This window comes from Sinocyclocheilus grahami, unplaced genomic scaffold, assembly GCF_001515645.1.
Source record: "Sinocyclocheilus grahami isolate Dianchi unplaced genomic scaffold, SAMN03320097.WGS_v1.1 scaffold456.1, whole genome shotgun sequence".
NCBI lineage: Eukaryota > Metazoa > Chordata > Actinopteri > Cypriniformes > Cyprinidae > Sinocyclocheilus > Sinocyclocheilus grahami.
The window spans coordinates 1,119,206-1,139,866 of NW_015505635.1; the positions used below are offsets into that span (position 1 = coordinate 1,119,206).

Sequence of the window (20,661 nt, forward strand, 5' to 3'; positions counted from 1 at the left end):
CTCACTCAGTTGAATTTGGTGAGGTTCAGCATCGTTAACTAAAGACACATGATGGAATATCAGCGAAAAGAACGAAATGTCTGTAAGACATGTCTGAATAGAAACGTCTGGGGTTAAGCATGTAACCATGGTTCCCAGAGAGGGAAAGAGACGGAATGCAGCCTGCATGACCGGTGTCTGAAGCACGTGTGAAACAATGCCAATCTATTGGTCCACCTGGCCCATGATGTCATAGGTCGGCTGCCCGGAAGTATAAAAGGGCACCTGTTGAATACGTCATCCACTTAGCTGTCTGAAGGAGACGTAAACAGGCAGGCAGAAGGCATGGCGAGGGGTCACAGTGTCTCGTTCCCTCTCGGGGAACCATGGTTACATGTGTAACCCAAGACGTTCCCCTTCTAGGGAACTTCACACTGCGCCTTCTAGGGGGCACATTGGGGAACGAAATCCAACCATGCCGTGCCGAGCAGTGTATGTGAGCGGAGTGGAGTGGCAACAATTTCCCCTCCGCGCTCCAAGCATTCAATAATCACTCCGCTCCAGCTCAGCTCCGAGTTCATAATTTCCCGCTCCCGCTCCACTCCTTGCTCCACTGATCAGAAATTATTTTATTAAATTATTAAATTATTTCACTATGCTTGAAAAATCTAAGTTCTGTTCAGAAATGCTATTAAACGAAAAAGAAATGCATAATACTAGAAGAATAGTTTTAACATGGTTTATTGGAACACTACAATTAGCCCAAGTCCATATTAAATGACTGCTTAATTCGCTTAGCTTACGTGTCTGTGCAACGTCTCTCTACTATGGAGAAGCTGAGGGTAGTTACTTCAGAAACAAAGAATATGCTGTAACTTTTCAGTTTTTAAGCTGATAAATCACAGGACAGCGTTGACCAAATTTTCTTCATTCCTGAATGTGTGCGCGCGATCTGTACGTTATGTGCAAGCTTGTGTGTTCTGTCCGTGTGCAGCAATGTAGCAGCACATTAGTTTCGAGCGGAGATTAACAAACTGTACAATTTACAACATGATTTAACCTCCCACACTCGTCCATCGCCATTTTAACCTTCATATGTGATCCACATATATCTGTCAAGCTAACTAATTATGTTTAATGCGTGCGTTGGCATAATTTGTGCTCGTGACTGAGCGGTAGCGGAGCATTCTCGGAGCCAGTGAAAACCTCAACGCTCCGACTTAAAAATAATCAGCTCCAAGCTTCAGGCAAAATCACTCCGCTCCACTCCTCGCTCTGCTCCGCTCACATACTCTGCCACCTGGCGGGAGAGCACCAAGGAAGCGACAGACATACACAAAGCCTTTCCTCAGAAAGGGGACATGCCACGGGCCACTCACACAACTTGGCAGAAATGGAGAACCCGATTAGATCAAGGGGAACATCCCACTCATGTTAAGAGCACAACTATCCTCAGATAGCTATGCTATGTGAGCCACATGAGCCTGGATACACAAGACCACTGAAAGACTAACTAGAAATCCTCTAGAGGAGCTCAAAGATAGCTACTTAAATCCCGGTAAGGAGAATAGCTGCTGAGCTAGAACACAGCTATCCTCAGATAGCTATGTCCTAAAGGTCTTATGAAGGCTTGTAGACCAGTATAACTATACACAGCTAGCCTAGATAGCCAGGCAAAACCTTCCTGCAAAGCTGCCCAGACCACAGAGAGTGGGCTATCTACTTACAACCCTAGCAGGGGAGATAGCACTGTCTAGGCAAGGGCTCAAGGAGACCGCTACTTAAAACCCTAAGCAGTGGAGCAGTCACTGAACTAGCACATAGCTATCCTCACATATAGCTAGGCTCTAGGAAAAGGGATCACTCCAGGAGAGGGCTCACTGCAACTGCCAGTATGACACAGCTAGCCTCAGATAGCTATATTCCATCAGGCCTATCCTGCCATAGCAACGGCTGTAATATAACCACCCTCAGATGGCCCCAATCCGTGTCAGTCCCACGGTAGGCTAGCGAAGCAGCATTCAGAGGGACCGCCCACTTAAAAATACCCAGACACCGGTCTCACTCCTAAACCCATCTGGCTTAATACGGGAAGAAACATTCCCCATAACCACTCTGTGACTCCACCATTGTTGCCAAATAATTTTCAGGGGAAGTTGCTAAAGGAAGGTTGATTTGTTGCTAAAAGTTGCTAAATGATGTTGTGTCATTGTCATCGAAATTGTGTCAAATCTCAGCAAAAACATATATTTTATATATGTTCATTTAGATTTGTTCGTAACAATATAAATGCATAATATAATATTAAAATATAAATAACTATTAAATACAATGAATTATCGAAAACTTACACATTTTTGAACGATTACAATTAATTTTTTAAATTATTATTATTAGCTAGTAAACAAGTAAATCTACACATTCTGAACAATTATACTTTAAAGCAGTGTATTAGTAGTTAGTTAGTATGCTTCACTCTAAGAAAAGTCTGTAAAAAAATAGTACACAATCTACTATGTTAAGATGAAGGAATATTGATTTTATTTTTCCAAAGGTTTTTTTTTTTTTACCTGCATTTTTAATTACGCATTGTATTTTGTGTTTTCGGGTTACAGGATTACAACTGATAATGTCCTGGAAAATTACTAGCACCTTTTCCATTTTTCTACATATTTTTCTTACAGTGTAGGCTACTAACTCGTCAACAATCGCAGGTACAAGCTACTAACAAAGTGTCTCATAAATGAACAATAACAGCATTCAATTATTATTATTATTACAATAAATTAACCAGTTGCAAATAGCAGCTTAATTCCTGTGATGTGTGTACTGCTAGGCATCTTTTGTTGCTAAAAGTTGCTAAATGATGTTGTGTCATTGTCATCGAAATTGTGTCAAATCTCAGCAAAAACATATATTTTATATATGTTCATTTAGATTTGTTCGTAACAATATAAATGCATAATATAATATTAAAATATAAATAACTATTAAATACAATGAATTATCGAAAACTTACACATTTTTGAACGATTACAATTAATTTTTTAAATTATTATTATTAGCTAGTAAACAAGTAAATCTACACATTCTGAACAATTATACTTTAAAGCAGTGTATTAGTAGTTAGTTAGTATGCTTCACTCTAAGAAAAGTCTGTAAAAAAATAGTACACAATCTACTATGTTAAGATGAAGGAATATTGATTTTATTTTTCCAAAGGTTTTTTTTTTTTTACCTGCATTTTTAATTACGCATTGTATTTTGTGTTTTCGGGTTACAGGATTACAACTGATAATGTCCTGGAAAATTACTAGCACCTTTTCCATTTTTCTACATATTTTTCTTACAGTGTAGGCTACTAACTCGTCAACAATCGCAGGTACAAGCTACTAACAAAGTGTCTCATAAATGAACAATAACAGCATTCAATTATTATTATTATTACAATAAATTAACCAGTTGCAAATAGCAGCTTAATTCCTGTGATGTGTGTACTGCTAGGCATCTTTGGTTTCCTCTTTTTGTGTAATTTAAATGGTAAATTGTACCTTTTTATCGTTCGAGTCACTTATCAAAAGTTGCTAAAAGTTGGCAAATAAATTTTAAAAATAGCTAAATTTGTTGTTAGGTGCTTTTGGAAGAAAAAGTTGCCAGAGTAATCTGAAAAGTTGCTAAATTTAGCAACAAAATTACGAAGTTGGCAACACTGCTCATCACAATGATGTCTTCGCCGAGACAAACATGAAAGCAGAATATGCCTCAAGTGTTAAAGAGTCCAAACACGTGTCCACTAGACAACAGTGCGCACTAACAGAAACACATACTGACTGATTTAGAGCCATTGTAATCAAACCCCCACAGTTACTTTCTCTAGCATTGCAATTCATCTGCAATAACAACACACGGAAAATTACTGAATAAATAACTGAAAGATTGAAACTGTGTTTTCAAGACAAGAGTATTTCTCGATGTCAAAACAATGGCTTGATATTTTTAAATGCTACTCTTTATTTTAGGTTTCATTATTTTTTTTTTCATAATGTTCTTATTGTTTAAATTTAGCTGAAAAGTTCATAATACGGTTAAAATCAACTGCAAGTTCCGAACGGAGTTATTATTGTGAACTAAAACTAAAACCATAAAAAAAACATTATCATCACTTGAAATACAATAAACTAAAATGAAATATAATATTTTTAGTTTAAGTAAATTAAATAAACTAAAACTAAAAACTTACAAAAACTACATAAAATGAATAAAAACTACAAAAAACAACATTACTTAAGTTTAAAATGAAACACTGAAATTACTAACAAAAAAAATAAATTCTTTAACAAACAAATTACAAGAGATAAAAAATATAAACAAACAGTAATTAAAAAACTTAAAAACTGGAAAATATAATGTACATATATATTTTTTTCAAAATATTAACAAAAACTGTAAGAGTAGGCTATATAAATGATTAAAAAACAAGTGCCAGCTTACCCCATTCAATGTGACTAATTATAATGTGACGAACTATAGACACTCCATATTTTCACACATTTAATGGTATTTGATGATTTGTTAAGTGCATTTAATATATTATAATTTCAATAAAGTATTTGCATTGGGTTTGTAAAAACTGATTTAATGCACGTTTTTGTAGCATTTATACAGGTTTGACCAGCAGGCGTCAGCAGCGTGAAGAGTTTCGAGCACTTCGAAACAGGACCAAATGACAATAGCAACATATTTTTACTCCACACACATACACACACACACACACACACACACACACACACACACACACCTCTGTATAGCTTATCTTTGCGAGGACATTCACTGACACAATGCAATCTCTAGCTCCTTACCCTAAACCTACCCATCAGAGCTAAGTGCTTCACCCAAACCCTTGCCCTAAACCTAACCTTTACCCAATTATAAGCTGACCTCTAAAACCAAGTCTTGACTCTCAAACAGACCTTTAAAGGGCTCTCAGAAAGTGAGGACTGGTCATAATTCACTTTACAGGATTGTTTTCACTCTGCTGGTCTAAAACTCAAACTGGCCCACACAAAGATAGCTGTACAGGTGCGCACTGGACACACACACACACACACACACACACACACACACACACGTCATGCCGCGCCACATCCAGTGTATACCATAGATATGTATATACTGTATATATCTATGGTGTAGACATTATCACTGATTATAATGAGTTCTATAGTATTTTGTCACGCCGCACCACTCCCCTTTTGGGGTAGGGGCGTGTTTGTTTGGTGATTTGAAATATCACATTGGCTACCAGAAATCGCTTACCCCACGTTTAATTGTAATAATCCAGTGAGATTTTTGTCTGACAGCAGCCAGTGCTCCACACAGAGATCTGATCTGATCATCATCAGTCTGTCTGGAATGTAATGAAGAAACAGAACAAACTGAGATGCTCCAAGATGCTTCAAGAAACCTTCCTGCAAAGCTACAGTACTATCAAAAGTTTTAGGCACTTGTGTAAAAATGCTGTAAAATGAGGATGCTGTCAAAAATAATGTCCTAAATAGATTTTCTTTATCAATTAACTTCTATTAACTAAATTAAATCAACATTTGGTGTGAGCATCCTTTGCACTTAAAGCAGCTTTTGCCCTCGGTGCACTTGCGCATAGTTTCTCAGGGAGCTTTGCAGGTGGGTTTCTTGAAGCATCTTGGAGACGTCTCCACAGTTCTTCTGGATTGAGTCTGTCTCAGTTTGTTCTGTTTCTACATATAATCACAGACAGACTAGATGATGATGAGATCAGATCTCTGTGTGGAGCACAGGCTGTCGTCAGACAAAAATCTCACAAATTTATTACAATTAATGGAAAAATGAATGTTTGGAAATGTAAACTGATATTTCCTACTACAGCAAAAGATAGAAAGACTTAAAACCATTTTTAGCTGCTGAAAATACTAGTGTTCTAATCATTTTGGCCACCACTGTGTATATACTGTATATATATATATATATGTGTGTGTGTGTGTGTGTGTGTGTGTGTGTGTGTGTGCAATTATGAAACATAATTATGAAAAGAGCATGCACAGAGCAACATTTGTCACAGCACACTCAGTATTACTCAATTCCACATTCTTTGTATGTCACTCAGTGAAACAGCATCGAGGACTTTAAAAGCCAAATATGGCAAGAGCTGCTGATAGAGTAATGTGACACTGCGATCAGAAATATCTGAGCTATCTGAGCTGAGGAAACCCCCCTCACAGCCTTCATAAAAGCAGCGAGCCGAGCAGACACTCACACTCCCTCAGCAGAAGAGACTCAGATACAGTTTAGACTACAGTAAGTATCAAACATTACATTGAGTCTTTACTTGTGTGTCGAAAAGTGCCAAATGTATCAAACAAACCACAAGCAGAAGCGTTGCTTTCCACCAGGTTTTGGACATTGAGTGTACAGTAGCGATTACACTCAAGTGTCTTTGGCGCTCCTGGTCGTTTGGGTTTGTTGAATAAAATCTTCCCCGTGTTTCCTCCCGACATCAAACTAACGCTGCTACGCTTTGAAAGGATTTCATTCGTAAATCTGGGTGTCCAGAGCTGCACTGATCTTTGTGTGAATTCACGAAGATGGTCTTAAAATGTTTGAGCACAAGATTTCCCAAAAGGAATATATATCCACACACCTGACGCAGAAACATTATTCTTCAAGGAATTGCCATCTAAATGATAGTGCCTAGAATAAAGGCTGAAGGTCACCTTTAATTAACTTCTGGAAGCAGGTGAGAAAACGCATTTTTGCCTTTCAAGGAGATACGCAGCATAAACGAGCTCTCGGGCTTGTGGATCATGGAATATGTGACTTGCTTGGAAGAAAGGTGCAAGCGGATCGCCAGAATGGATGTATGTCGATATTGATCTATAATTCGATCAACAAAATATTGATTTTTCTAATTTTGAAGCATCAACCTTGCGCGTAAAGCGCGCGTCTCCAAATGCGCACCAGGATTACTGAGCGCAAATGATAAAGTGATTACAGCAAAAACTAGAATTGCACGAAAAAAACCTAATCTGTCGGATAATTCGGATAATATACTTTGTGTATATCTGTTATTATACTAGCACTTTGGCGCGTACTAGCGCGTAAAATGTATTTTTATTATTATTTATTTATTTATTTAGAAAATATATTATTATATACAGTTCCACATACATACAGGCTGGCAGTTAAATAGAAAATAAAGTTAAAATTAATTTAATGTAATTTTAGTGAATATATTGTTAAAATATTAAAATGTTTTTTTATTTTAATATCTACTTTGTTGTTATTTGCATAAAATTTATAGCATAACTCTAATATTTGTTTCAATAATAATGTATTATTTAGTGAATATATGTACAGACATTTAAATATAAATTAATATTGTTTAAATATTTAGACTATTTTGTTGCTATTCGCTTTTATAAAAATAAACTGTAATTAAATACTATATATTTCGATGTATTCCAAGTCAATAAAAATTTAATTCATTTAAAATATAAGAATAATGTAAAACAAATAAACAAACAATCAAAAACAACGGCTAAAAAAAAAAATAAAAAAAAACTAAGATTGCTCCAAAACTCTCTAAATAATTTTTTCCCAACTGGGTTATTAAGGTAATATCCTTTGATGCTTGTTTACTTATAATAAGACATTCTTAAAAAACTTTTTTTTTTTTTAAATCTCAGACTGGTTATGATGGTCATAAAAATTTACTGACTCAGTTTGTTGATATCTGTTTTAGGATTTCAGTTCAAGTTCACTCATGATCCATACACGAGTTCGCATGTGTCTCATTTAAAGCGGGATGCGCGAGCGTTGCGTTTAGTCACGAGGTCCGGAGATCTGCTGCACTGCTAGAAGAAATGGAGGAAGATGTTCTGGGATTGTGCCTGATGGAAAATGTGAATTTCTTGCTCGTTCAGACTGGTTAGTGCTGACCTGCTGTTTGTCCTGTTGGTAAACCAGCCATTCTGATTGACCAAGCTGGTCTTGCTATATGTTACCAGCATATAAACTGGTTACTAGCACACCAGCAGTACTGAAGTGTGTGCAAATATAAGTTTATGTAAGGTATACAGCATCTAATCATTTGTTTGATGAAGTATTTAATTTTATTGAATATATTTACAGACATTTAAACAGAAATTAATATTTAAGTCACTAAAACTGTAAATATATTGACTAATGTACTAATATATATATTTCCATAAACTACTTAATTTTACTAAGTATACAGTAAAGATATATCAACCGAAAGGAACATTTTAATGTGTATTTTGTTGATATTCTCAAATAGAAAAATATTATATTATGTTTTATATTATATTATATTATATTATATTATATTATATGTGACCCTGGACAGCAAAACCAGTCATAAGGGTCAATTTTTCGAAATTGAGATTAATACAACATCTGAAAGCTGAATAAATAAGCTTTACATTGAAAAATTTGACAAATGTTACAAATTTTAACATATTCACTAATATATATATATATATATATATATATACACATACACTAATAATTCATTCAATAAAGTATCACATTTTTGTTAACATTTAAAAATAATTTTTTTGTATATAACACACACACACACACACACACATTGCATAACACCAGTAATGTTACATAAAGGTTTAGATTTAAGTTTAGACATTAATACAGATAATTGAAAATATATCAGTGTCTATTTTGCCACTAGCATAGCTACAAAAATGACTAAATCTTTATATAAACTCTGGACACGAATGCTAGTATTTCCTAATAATCCAGGAAAAACTAAAATAAAAAGAATAATTCTAATAGAATATGCTTGAAATGTAATTGTTCGAAAGTGTCAGGTTCTATTAATAATCCTCTGAACGAACACAAAAATGCCTCTGTCATCTGGCACATGAGTGAAATGTTCCTCACACATTTACAGCTGCTGATGGGACGGCAGCTGCCGCTCTTCAGCTATCTCAGATATGAGGGTGTGTGACAACAAATTCAGCCCCTCACACACACACACATCACTTCCTGAGCAGTTTCATGATTCAGCGACACTCGAGTCTCGCTTAAAAGTGTCTAAAACTGCGAGTGAAAAGCATATGAATGTCACCTCGCATTTCAACTAAAATAGACAAAAACCTGAGTCGTGTCTTTTGAGGCCTTCGTGACAAGCCATGACGTTGGAGCCGTTCTCACCTTTCCCCCAGCCAGACCTCGTGGTCCAGGCACTTGGCCGATGTGTGACAGTGTGACATGGGGTCAAAGCGGTTAGAGATCAGAGCGTGCACATCTATTTACGTCTCACAGCGGCCCTTCTCTCCTGACACTGAAGGCATGTCTCCTAAATATAACGGCTCACGCACATCACCGCGCTCCAGACCTCCTGACAATGCATCATCAGATACCCTCTGATCCAATACAGTCATAGTCATGCTTTACAATCTGTATGACAACCTGCAGGACTGCAATGGGATCAAATGCAGAGCAAACAGAGACTCTTGGTTCAGAAAAGATCTCAAAAATGTGCTCAGATTTGCTAAGACAACACATTTGCATTCAAAAGAGACCTCTACATTAATACTCTTACTGCACGACAACTGTTGTCTCATTTCTGTCCATTTTTGCAATACATTTTCTAACACAGTATCTTTGTCTTACAAATATCTAAACATTCCTAAATCAAAATTTACATTTATTTGAGAAGCAGAATGATGTACTAAGTCTTGCTTTCTGAAAAATGTATCAAAATTCAGTGGGTTTTTACTTAAAACAACAAATATTTGCCAATAGGGTAAGAAAAATAATCTTGTTTAATCCCATACGCCAAAAGGATATATTTCAAAAAATATTTCATAATATACAAAAAATGGCTAAAAATATATTTGCTAAAATATAAAAAAAAATACTTATGTAAATATATTTCCTAATAATATAAATATATAAGCATTTAAAAATACATTCACATTAGAAGAAAAACTTAGTTTGCTGTCTATGTAAACAAAACATGAACAGAAATCAGCAAAGAACATGCTTTACTGTTTTCTGAAGAAAAAAAATACAATACAATATATATAAAAAATAAACATTATTAAATCATTATATATTATTTGAAGGTTGAAAATTTCCAGTTTTAAAAAGACATTTTATTATAACAATATGTAGTCTATTTAGCATATATATTTCTAAAAACTGGCCAGATAATTTAATATCTTAGTTCATTTTGCATCTCAAGTATGTAAGTGTATCTATATTTAATCATTTAGTACTGGAAAACAAGAAATATTTTTTTTGCAGTAAAGGAGAAATAGGCCTATCTGACATGGAGTTGATGTTTAAAAGACAGAAAACATGGGCAATTGGTGAAAGCAAACTGGGAAAGATTAATAATTTCATGATGTTTTAAGCTCTTTCATATATATAGCGCCTTAATATTGCTGAAAGAAAGCACGGAAAATTAAAATACTTTTCAAATTATTCATTACCATTAAGTTAAGTTGACTAGACTTAAGTTGTTACACATCAACATGCCCATTCATCCTCGAGTTTTTCACTTGCGATTACACGACTTCACTTTATCATTTGTCATAATTCTGATTCCACTCGACGCCTGCAAGTGTTGATACTAAAATGAGACAAAACCGAGATTACCTTGCAGACATCAAATGTCTCACAGCGATTATGTTTGTCACTCGCACCTGCTATTAGATTCCAGTCTGTATGAACAGACGCCATGTAGAGGCCTACTGTTACACAACACGATCACAACTGATGCTCGCTTCATTCCTCGATTTAATATCATCAAACATGATTAAAGTGCTTTGTTTGTTGAGATTACTTAATATCATGGCACAAAAAAAATACTTCACTGTACCATAGAGACAAATGCATGCACATACATCATGATCCAGTCTAAAGTACTTGATGTTCAGAGGAGAAAATAAGGAAGGGAATGTTCTGATTGTTTGTGTGCACTTAATGTACTTCAATAAAATGTACTAGCCTATTAACATTTCATACATGCTATATATAATACCAACACACTGACCTTGTGTCTGAGTGCCTGATGTGTTTGTTTTCCTGTTATATGGCAATAACTTTAAATAAATGTTTGAATGAATGTAAAACCAGATCGTAGGGTGTTTTTGATATAGTAAACGGAGGGATATAAAGGAGCCAAATATAAATATATTAAATAAATATATAATGACGTATTGAATAATGAAATGGTGCAATCAATAAATATTTAGTGACATATGATCATGAATAAACAAACTGAAATTATAAATTACACAAAATATAACATGAAATATGCCCTGAAAGGGAATATACAGGTGCATCTCAATAAATTAGAATGTCGTGGAAAAGTTCATTTATTTCAGTAATTCAACTCAAATTGTGAATGGACAAAATTATAAACCCGTAATGATAATATGTCATTAAAATATTGCAATCAATAAATAAAAATACAACATATGAGCATAAAAAGGGTGTAATGATAATTTTATGTAAAATCATAGCATGAAATGTATATTTACTGTATTTTTATTTCAACATTTTTTATTAAATAATTTGAAGTGTTTTATGCTTGCCCATTACATTCCTCCATCCCCGTCCAGACATTGTAATCATAAAAATGTCGATGTTTCCATGCATATTGAAAATGAAAACACAACACAGAATTTTTGATTCTTTGACAAGTTTTGATTGAAGATGATAGAGCTTCAGTTACAGTAAAATGAAAACAAATTCATACCGACATATACTGTTCATCTCTGTGCATCCCAGAGACTAATAAAACAAAGTTACAGAGCAATATAAAATTACAGGCTTCTGCCATCAGTTTTAAAATAAGTTAGTATTTATTTACAAAATCCGTCTAGTGGCACAAGCCATATCTGCTTATGATGCTATTTACAGTTCTATACACACACATCTTCATTCCAACTGGAGATGCTGCAAAGACAATAAGGAAAAATAGATTAGAAAAACCTCTTTACAATGATATAGATCATTTATATTAAAGGATGGAAGATCGTACCTATAAGACGTTCAACAGGGAGTTCTGAATGTCTTCATAAACTTGATTATAGAGCTCATCTTTTGTTCTCATTCCATCCAGATATTCTGCAGATACAAATCGTGCATGCGAGTTACACATTACAGATGTGAAATGGGTTGCAAATGCCATTTTAATCGCTAGATTGATTGACTTACGGATATCTAGGCCGCAGTTTTCCATCTCCAGCCTGTGTTTCAAGTACATGGGCCAAACGTGGCCATCAAACAGACCAGGAGGGTCAGGAACGGTGTACGTTCTCGTACTGAAATGGAGGAGACGGGTTTGTTAGAAAACAGAATCATCTAAAAACATCTGATCTTTAAAAACTGTTCTCACCTTCTTCTCCTTTTGCACTCCTCATATGGAATGCTGACATAGTAGCACTTGTTGTAGACGTCAAGCAAAGGCCTGGAGGCGGAAACAAGAAGAAACCATCAACCATTCAAATCTTTAAGCTGAATAAAACCAATGCAACTTAAAAAGATGCCTACTTGTAGTTATAAAGAAGAAATCCCTCGATAATGAGTATGTGGATCTCGCGCTCAGGGTCCGAGCCGTCAGATGCGGGTGAAACGGTCACGCCGTGGGAGCGTGCAAACTTCACCGGGTTCTCCATCCATCCCTTAACCGTGTTCACCATGGCGTCCATGTCCAAGGCGGTAATCACTACACAAGCAGACAAAAAAAAGACAAGACGTGTCTCACATGCTTGGATAATGAAAAATAAAATAATGCATTAAAGACTTCTCCTTTTTAGGGATGTTAATAATTAATATAATAGGACTGTGAGTCAAATTTACACTACCAGTCTAAAGTTTGGACACACTTATTCTTTATTACAGCTATAATAGAACATGAATGGAAATGTGAGAATGATAAAGTCTTCTTTGTTTAGCAGCTCTTCTCACTGTTCATCAGTTAACTTCATGAGTTCATCTTGAGATGCTTTTAAACACTAAAGAAGGAGGAACACGTATAATAATGATTTTTCTTCACTATCTGCTCCAAAATGCATACATATGCAGTACATTTCAATCCTTAAGTGTGTCCAGACTTTTGACGTGCAATGCAAGAATAATTGTTTTGCTTAGGTTTATGTTACAATAATGCAAACATCAGAAGGGTTATGGAAAGGTGGGAATACGTTACTGTTTCTCATCCCACAGCGAAAGCCATTCTTACCATCCCATTGTTTAAAGCCGTCCTCCCCGAGCTCTATTTGATCTTGGGGCTGCAATAACAGTGACCAATAAAACAAAAAGGTGTGGATCGCTCAGGCAGTGCTGGTCCCACCTGGACATGTGACGCCAAGCCCTCAGGCTAGTCCTCTAAAATCATCTTCAATTTCAATCGTGTGCATGAGAGTAATTTGGTTGCAATGCACCAAATGCGCAGTTATGCATTTGTTGGACTGAATTATCTGTAGCATGTCGCCAATGCAATTCTAGAGAGAAGAGCCTCCAATGAGAGTTAGGAATGTGTGTGTGATGCACTTAAGAGGTGTTATTAAATATATCGATATGAGCTCTCGGGGAGCAACTGTTGCTATGAAGGTTGCCAGATCCTCTTACATGCCACAGAATGATAAATGCATGAGCAAGAGAATCGTATTAGTGGAATTAGGAGTGCAAATGAATGCCTGCTAGACTGTACTGTATTTAGGCACCTCGAAATGCATTCATTTGTTGGGTTTTTGAGGTTGGCTGTCCAGGAGAACACCAGCATAAGGTTCATGAACCACAATATGGATCCATAAATACAACCAATGACTAAACGCCTTTACCTTTTTTGTCCCTTGGAAATACTGTGGCGTTCATTCTATTTAAAGTATTCAGACACTTAAATCAAACTTAAAATGCATTAAATTAATTGCATTAGATGGTATGCAATGAGATTCAAACATTCCGAAGTTTGGTGTAAGTGTCCAAATACATCTTATGGGCCACAGAGTGTATCTTTATATAAATGAAGTAGTAAAATAAGCTGACAAGTTTAAAATAAAAAATGTGGATTCTCTCCATACCTTGAAAAAATCATCTTGATGTACAACACAACAGTTTGGTAAGTTCTTTATGAGTCTTCCCGTCAAAGTTGTCTTGCCTCCATTGGTCACACTGAAAAATACACATCACACATTTATTAAACAATGATATAGAAGTTCAATATGTCGATCTCGAAGATTACTCACCCTCCTATTCCAATAATAAGCTTCATTCTGATCCTTTTTGATATTGGTCTTCCTAGCAAAGGAATCTCTTCCTTGAATTGCCGATACAGTCGGGAATGCTTCTAGTCTCTCTCTCCTCTCTCTCTCCCAGAATCTCCCTCGCTTTACTATTTCATTGATGGACTAGGCTTTCGCCTTCATTATATAGGCGGTTCGGCTTTGGGTCACGTCTACGTGGGTTGCTTGCCAATAAGGTCGCTCTCGGGGAACCAATCAGCATTTGAGGAGTCTTTCTAATTTGCATATTGGCCCTGCTCCACCGTCGCACCTGTTGCTCCGCATCTGTCAGCAGCTCGAGGGACGGTGCTGCTCTGAGGGGCAATTAAAGAGTGGAAATATACCACCAAATCAAGCCAGCTCGCTCATAGTTTGTGTTTAACAACACACATTACCGACACTACCGAAACGAAGGACGTGATAAAGGTAAAGGAATAAACACGTAATTTACACGACAGACAACTCAGAATCTAATAGTAAACACAAAATAACATTCATAAATCAAAATTCATATATAAATACATGCTACAGAGGTTCTGCTCATTTATATAATAAGCAATATATATGTTTATCGCTCAGATTATAAATTTAATCGTTGTCAGAACACACACACACACACACACACGCTAGGCTATATATAGGCTAATATCTGATAACGAATATAAATACTGATCATTGCCACTGTATTAGTCTGCCAATTTACAGCAGAGGAATTACAAAATATTTACAAAAACACAAATTTTCAATATTTGTAAATGTTTTTATTTTTGTAAAAAAAATTTGTGGTCAGAAATCAATGCAAACTTCATCTGTTATATATATATATATAATATTGACTACTGACACAATCTTTACTAAATATTTTGGTCAGAAATAAATGCATACTACATAAATTGTTTGCTGATCATTACATTTCATAATCAAAGCTATGAATCGAAAACTACATGACCTACAACTGCAATAAATTATGTACTTAATACTGATTAATACTGATTTAATAGGCCTACTAATTAATCTAAGATACGGAAGATTGATCATTTTATTATTAATACAATTGTATATGTTTATAAATAATTTTATTAAAAATAATTATTAAAAATTGTTATTATTTTATATGTAACCTGCATATACACACATATTTATACATACATATATATATATATTGTATATATATTTATATATTATATATAAGACTGTAAAGAAGGTTTCGGATCCAAATCATTTCACAAAATGTGTCATTCATAGCATCTTAATAAAATCAATTCGAGTCCAAGTGTAAATGATAATACTAACATTTCACTTCCTTGAATGACTGCAAAAAGACTTATTGCAACAGTGTTAATATTCATTCAAGTTATGATCCTTTATCTTTCAGTAATTCATAATTATCAGTCGTCTGACATTGAGGAGATGAACTTCAAAGTTTTTATCACGCCTATGTCATTGTTTCTGAGTAATATACAACAAATTAAAAGTAAGACATTTTTTGAAGCTTTGAACTTTGATTTTATGATAAAATAGATTACATGAGTCACACAAGTTTCCTTTTGTGACAGTAAACATACATTTTTTTATTGTGTGTACTGATAATAATCATGCATTTAACAGTATAAAAACTTGAGTGGGTATATTTTAATATTACATTTAAATAATATTTTGTTAAATTTGTACTTAACTAGTGAAACTGAATACTTAAATTAAATTTCCAAGTCAAAATTCATGCTTTTTTACTTATTTAATTAGACTTTCAGACTTAAATATTTATTCTTAAATGCATATATTATTCCTATATAATTCCTATATAATCCTCTATTTCAAAACCTAAGAAATAAATGTTTACTGATGTTTAATTGCTTTTGAATATGGAAACTGGGTAACACTTTACAATAAGGTTCCATTAGTAAAAATTAGTTTATGAAAAATACTTCTAATTTACTAGTTCATTTTAATTTCAACATTTACTAATACCTTATTAAAAGTACAAGTTGTAGGCCTATTGGTTAATATTATTTAATGGAGTAATTAATGGGACATTATTGTGAAGTGTTATGGAAGCTTGTTTACTTGTTTTGGCTACATACTTTGACTAAAAACATAGACCTAATAGGCTACCAGTTCTTTTATTATTTATCTACATGACAACATAAATGGCCAAAACATAAAAAGCCAAAAGGCTTTGCTTTACTAGGTCAAAGCTTTGAAAATTATCAGTTTTTCCAGCGTGACTTGAGATTGCAGACCGTATGAGTTAATGGAGCTCAGGCTGGATTTGTTTGTAATGTTTTGTTTCTGACATTCTGTCATGCCCCATTTCTGTTTTGAGGCACCACTGTGATAATGATCGCTTTATCAGTGCAAATTACATCAAAACACAACGAATAATGAAAGCTGATATCCAGCAATATATGTCTTATGAGCAGGTTAGCAGCTTATATGCCGCTGTTGTTATGACTTGTTAAAATAATGTTACAAACGTCTGGCAGCGCTGAAACAATATCAGATAACTGATACAGTCAAATAGTTACAGGCAAATAGAAAAAACTGATTTGTAACTGGTTTGGTACAGTTACCAAAGTAAACAATGTTTTGTCATCTATTTAATGCACAGCAGTGTTGATTCATGTTTTATTACGAGTTCTGTCGCTTTCCGGTTTTGCTTGCAAACTCTTTTTGTTTCGAGGTTCAGTTGTTGTGGCTTCAAGCTACGTATACGATAGTAACCTGACCTCCTTTCATTTACTCACAGATATGACATGTACATGCGCAGACGAATGATGAAAGTATGCAGTTTCCCAGGAAATCCGTCCCGACAACTGGGAGTCATGCAACCAGAAAATGTAAAATACAAAGCTTGACAGTTATATTTTACTTTTATTAATTGTCACATCATCAATGTTAGCAACTCATTCACTTATTGCACATCCTATGATACAAATGATTTACACACAGTACACTGTTAAACAGTCTGATAATGTACATTATACAATAATGTGGCTGAAATTATCCCTTCAAAATGCATTATGAGCGCTTATGTGCTACTGCATGCTGATTGGTCAATCCAGTGTATCACTGCAAAAATCAGCAGACCAACTATTAACCTGGAACGATGCCATTAAATGAATTTGCTTAATAAAATGTCATGTTTATTGCTGTTATTGTGAAATTAGTCACTCTGCTCTGTGTCGAGCTGAAAAATATATCAGACGTAATACTTTACAGTAAGGCCTCATTAGTTAAAGTGGATGCATTTACTAACAAAGAGCAATTCATCTGTTACAGTATTTATTAATATTTGTTAAATACCACTGTTTGTTGTTAGTTTATGTAATTCAATTTTAATAATGTATTAGTAAATGTTGAAATTACTGAGTATCTTACTCGTGGGAATGAATAAATACAAAAAGAAATGAATTAATTTGTTTATTTTAAATAAATAAAAATACAGTTACCACTAAATTAAGAACATACTAAATAAAGGGGGAAAATACCAAAAATATTTTTTTTTAAATAAAAAAATATTTTATTTGTATTAGCAAGTCAGTTATTCCTTTAGTGATTTTCCTATTATTACATTTATTCATTAATTTTTTTATTTTTGCATGTTTGGATCTCCATAGAAGTTAACATTCAAATTAATAAATGCTTTAGTAAATGTTATTATTCGTTCATGTTAACTGATGTAGTTAACAGATAGAACCTTACTGTAGTGTTACTGAGACATTTGTTATAAGAACTCACTGTATCTAATTATTGATATATCAGAGTACCCATAAGGCATTATGAAGGGAGGAAAAACAAGCTCCGCCTCCTGTGATGTCATAATGGGAAGTACGGTGGAGCTGCATGACAGAGTCTATGTACATGGATTACTTACAGTGAATTCAGGCGACTCACTGTGCCAAACACTTCAGCTGTGTTAAGAATATCATACTACCGAACTATTTCTACAGTATGCATGGAATTTTCTGTATTTACTGTATGAATACTGTATTCCACTATGCCACACACTCAACTTGACCTTCAATTTCTAGTGTGATGAATGAAAAGTAAATCATATCAACCATGATCAACCTTGCTGACTCATTTGATTGAACTGCCAAAGATGAAGACAGATATTTTCAGATAAAACTGCATTAAAATGAGATAAGTTGAAACATGCAATGCCATGAGAACATTTGATAGCAGTAAGAAGCGTTTATGATTGCATACGGTTTCAATTACGGTTTAAAGTAAAAAATAAGTATGCAGTGCATACTATGCAGTATGCTAGCATTAAATTCGGAACACAGCTCCTGATACTTATTAAAGACATATATTACAGTCGTAAAGTTCCAGCGAACATGACCTGCTGCCTGCGTGTCACACAGTATGTACAGCTCACTTTATGAGAACACAGCCTTCACATTCGCTGGTCACGTGGCATACTGTACATTTAATCAGATCAGTTTAAAAGTCAATATGAAGGTCGGGCTTCTTTTTAAAAATAATTCCTGATTTGCTATTATTGCTGTAAACTTGCATTAATGTTAACCACCACTGAATTGCTGCATTAAAGAAATAGTTCATCCAAAAATGATCTTAAATTAGCTGAAATTGTTCTCACCCTCATGCCATACAAGATGAGTTTGTGTCTTCATGGGAACAGATTTGGAGAAATGTAGCAGAGTGCATCACTTGCTCACCAATGGATGCTCAGCAGTGAATGGGTGCCGTCAGAATGAGAGTCCAAACAGCTGATAAAAACATTATAATAATCCACAATTTTAGTTTTTTTCCACAAGACTTTTTTTACTTCAAACCTTTACTTCCGACTAAAATACTATAATCTACTAGAGTCTATAATCCATAATGACGCTCTCCAGTGAAAAAGTGCATCTCCTGTTGTCTCTCACATCAAAATCCAGCCACATATTTGTTTAGAGCTGTTTTGGCTTGTAAATGCTGCTTCATCTGTGCAGATTTCTCTCCTGATTCAGACCAGACTACTTCTTCCACTGGAAGAAGCATTATTGTGGATTATGTACTCATATTTTAGTTAAAAATGCCTTAATGATAGATTTGTTTCTTACAAACATGCAGCTTTTGTCGTCTCCAGATGTTAACTGATGGACTGGAGTGCTGTGGATTATTGTGGTGTTTTTATCAGCTGTTTGGACTCTCATTCTGACGGCACCCATTCACTGCAGAGCATCCATTGCTGAGACACTGATGCAATGCTACATTTCTCCAAATCTGATGAAGAAACAAACTCATCCTAATCTTGGATGACCTGAAAGTGATTTTTCAATAAATATTTAAAATTTTTGGTTGAACTATTTCTTTAACCACTTACAAGTTTTTTAGAAAAGATTAAAAGATCTACAGCAACAGCACAAATGACTAAATAATTATTTGGCGCTTGGTTGTTTTCATGGCAAATTGTCCAATGAAAGATTATAACATGATTTCATGCTGACTTTAAACCTGTAAACTGCTGCATTATGTAAGAGACTGAATGTGTTTCTCATTGTGGAAGCGGCTGGCAGGTGAACATGGAAGAACTGCCAAGTCAAGTTAAAAACATCCCACGTTCTACATCTGTACAACACAATGACTGTTACACAAGATGTTTATTTTGCGCAGATGTTCCTCTTCTGTTAGAAAAGAGTCTGTGAGCGTTTGTTTTCTCTCTCGTTCACACTTACTCAGCTGCGGTCCGGTTGTGATCCAGGTCAAAGGTCAGTGTATGGAAAAACTGCACTGTAGACAGAGCACCACAAACATCGTTGTTGTGTTTTGAGATGATTGTTCTTCAAAGGAACATCTTTGGAAAATGACATGCACAGATGAATCCCTGCCTTGAGGAGTATCTGTAAATGAGAAAAATATCATTCACAATCACTATATTGATCATTTTAACCCTCCTTTAGATTTTTTGGATCATTGTGTTTTGTATGTATCAACAGTTTTGCTTTCTACTCGTGTGAATGGGCGAGTCTTACAAAAAATTATCCAAAAAAAGTATGGCTGAGTCCAAAAGACTAGGCAGCTGCCTTATCAGGCAACGACTTTGCAGGCAGCGTTTTTGCACGAAGAATGATCTACAACAAAATAGAACGAGTTTTGGTGATAACTAAATGAATATTTAATTACTACAACACTGATTTCTCGCTAGAAATAACATCAAAAGTGCAAAAGAAGGCAGCCTTTTAGAGCTTTCGGACACTGCCTATGAATGCATACATTTAAAAAAAAAAAATTAATATGTCTATATAGGTTTTGTTTTTTTATTTCAGTTTCAGTTAAGTACATCAAGTTAAACTAAAAAAAAGAGAGAAATGTTTCCTTTATATATATATATATATATATATATATTTTTTTTTTTAAGTAA

At 34.6% G+C, this 20,661-nt stretch overlaps 2 protein-coding genes and 1 long non-coding RNA gene across 4 annotated transcripts in view; 1 reads left to right on the forward strand and 2 right to left on the reverse strand.

Annotated features, from left to right (window-relative positions):
* Positions 1-2,179: 2,179 nt before the first annotated feature.
* Positions 2,180-20,365, forward strand: LOC107552713 (uncharacterized). The gene is made up of 3 exons (XR_001604886.1): positions 2,180-2,190; positions 17,124-17,128; positions 20,293-20,365. It is a non-coding gene; the product is annotated as an uncharacterized lncRNA (long non-coding RNA).
* Positions 11,430-14,387, reverse strand: LOC107552712 (nicotinamide riboside kinase 2-like). Its single transcript, XM_016234677.1, has 8 exons — positions 14,256-14,387; positions 14,091-14,181; positions 13,250-13,298; positions 12,559-12,733; positions 12,404-12,475; positions 12,223-12,329; positions 12,047-12,132; positions 11,430-11,961 (listed from the first exon to the last, which is right to left on the reverse strand). Exons 1-7 carry the CDS (start codon positions 14,279-14,281, stop codon positions 12,047-12,049), a joined length of 606 nt encoding a protein of 201 aa, XP_016090163.1. The 5' UTR covers positions 14,282-14,387; the 3' UTR covers positions 11,430-11,961.
* The window catches only part of LOC107552711 (caytaxin-like), a 15,538-nt gene continuing 14,465 nt past the window's right edge, over positions 19,589-20,661 (reverse strand). The window contains exon 12 of one of the 2 annotated variants that reach the window (XM_016234674.1): positions 19,589-20,140. In XM_016234674.1, coding sequence (XP_016090160.1) covers positions 20,083-20,140 — 58 coding nt within the window. In that variant the 3' untranslated portion in view covers positions 19,589-20,082. The remainder of the gene's footprint in view (positions 20,141-20,661) is intronic. The other variant, XM_016234675.1, reaches the window with a different exon arrangement.

Excerpts from the sequence above, each read along its gene's own strand:
- LOC107552712 (XM_016234677.1), bottom strand. The coding sequence starts at position 14,281 with ATGAAGCTTATTATTGGAATAGGAGG. Across the intron at positions 13,299-14,090 it reads ATCAAGATGATTTTTTCAAG|CCCCAAGATCAAATAGAGCT; the intron begins GTATGGAGAGAA and ends CTGTTATTGCAG. Across the intron at positions 12,330-12,403 it reads GAGTGCAAAAGGAGAAGAAG|TACGAGAACGTACACCGTTC; the intron begins GTGAGAACAGTT and ends CCTCCATTTCAG.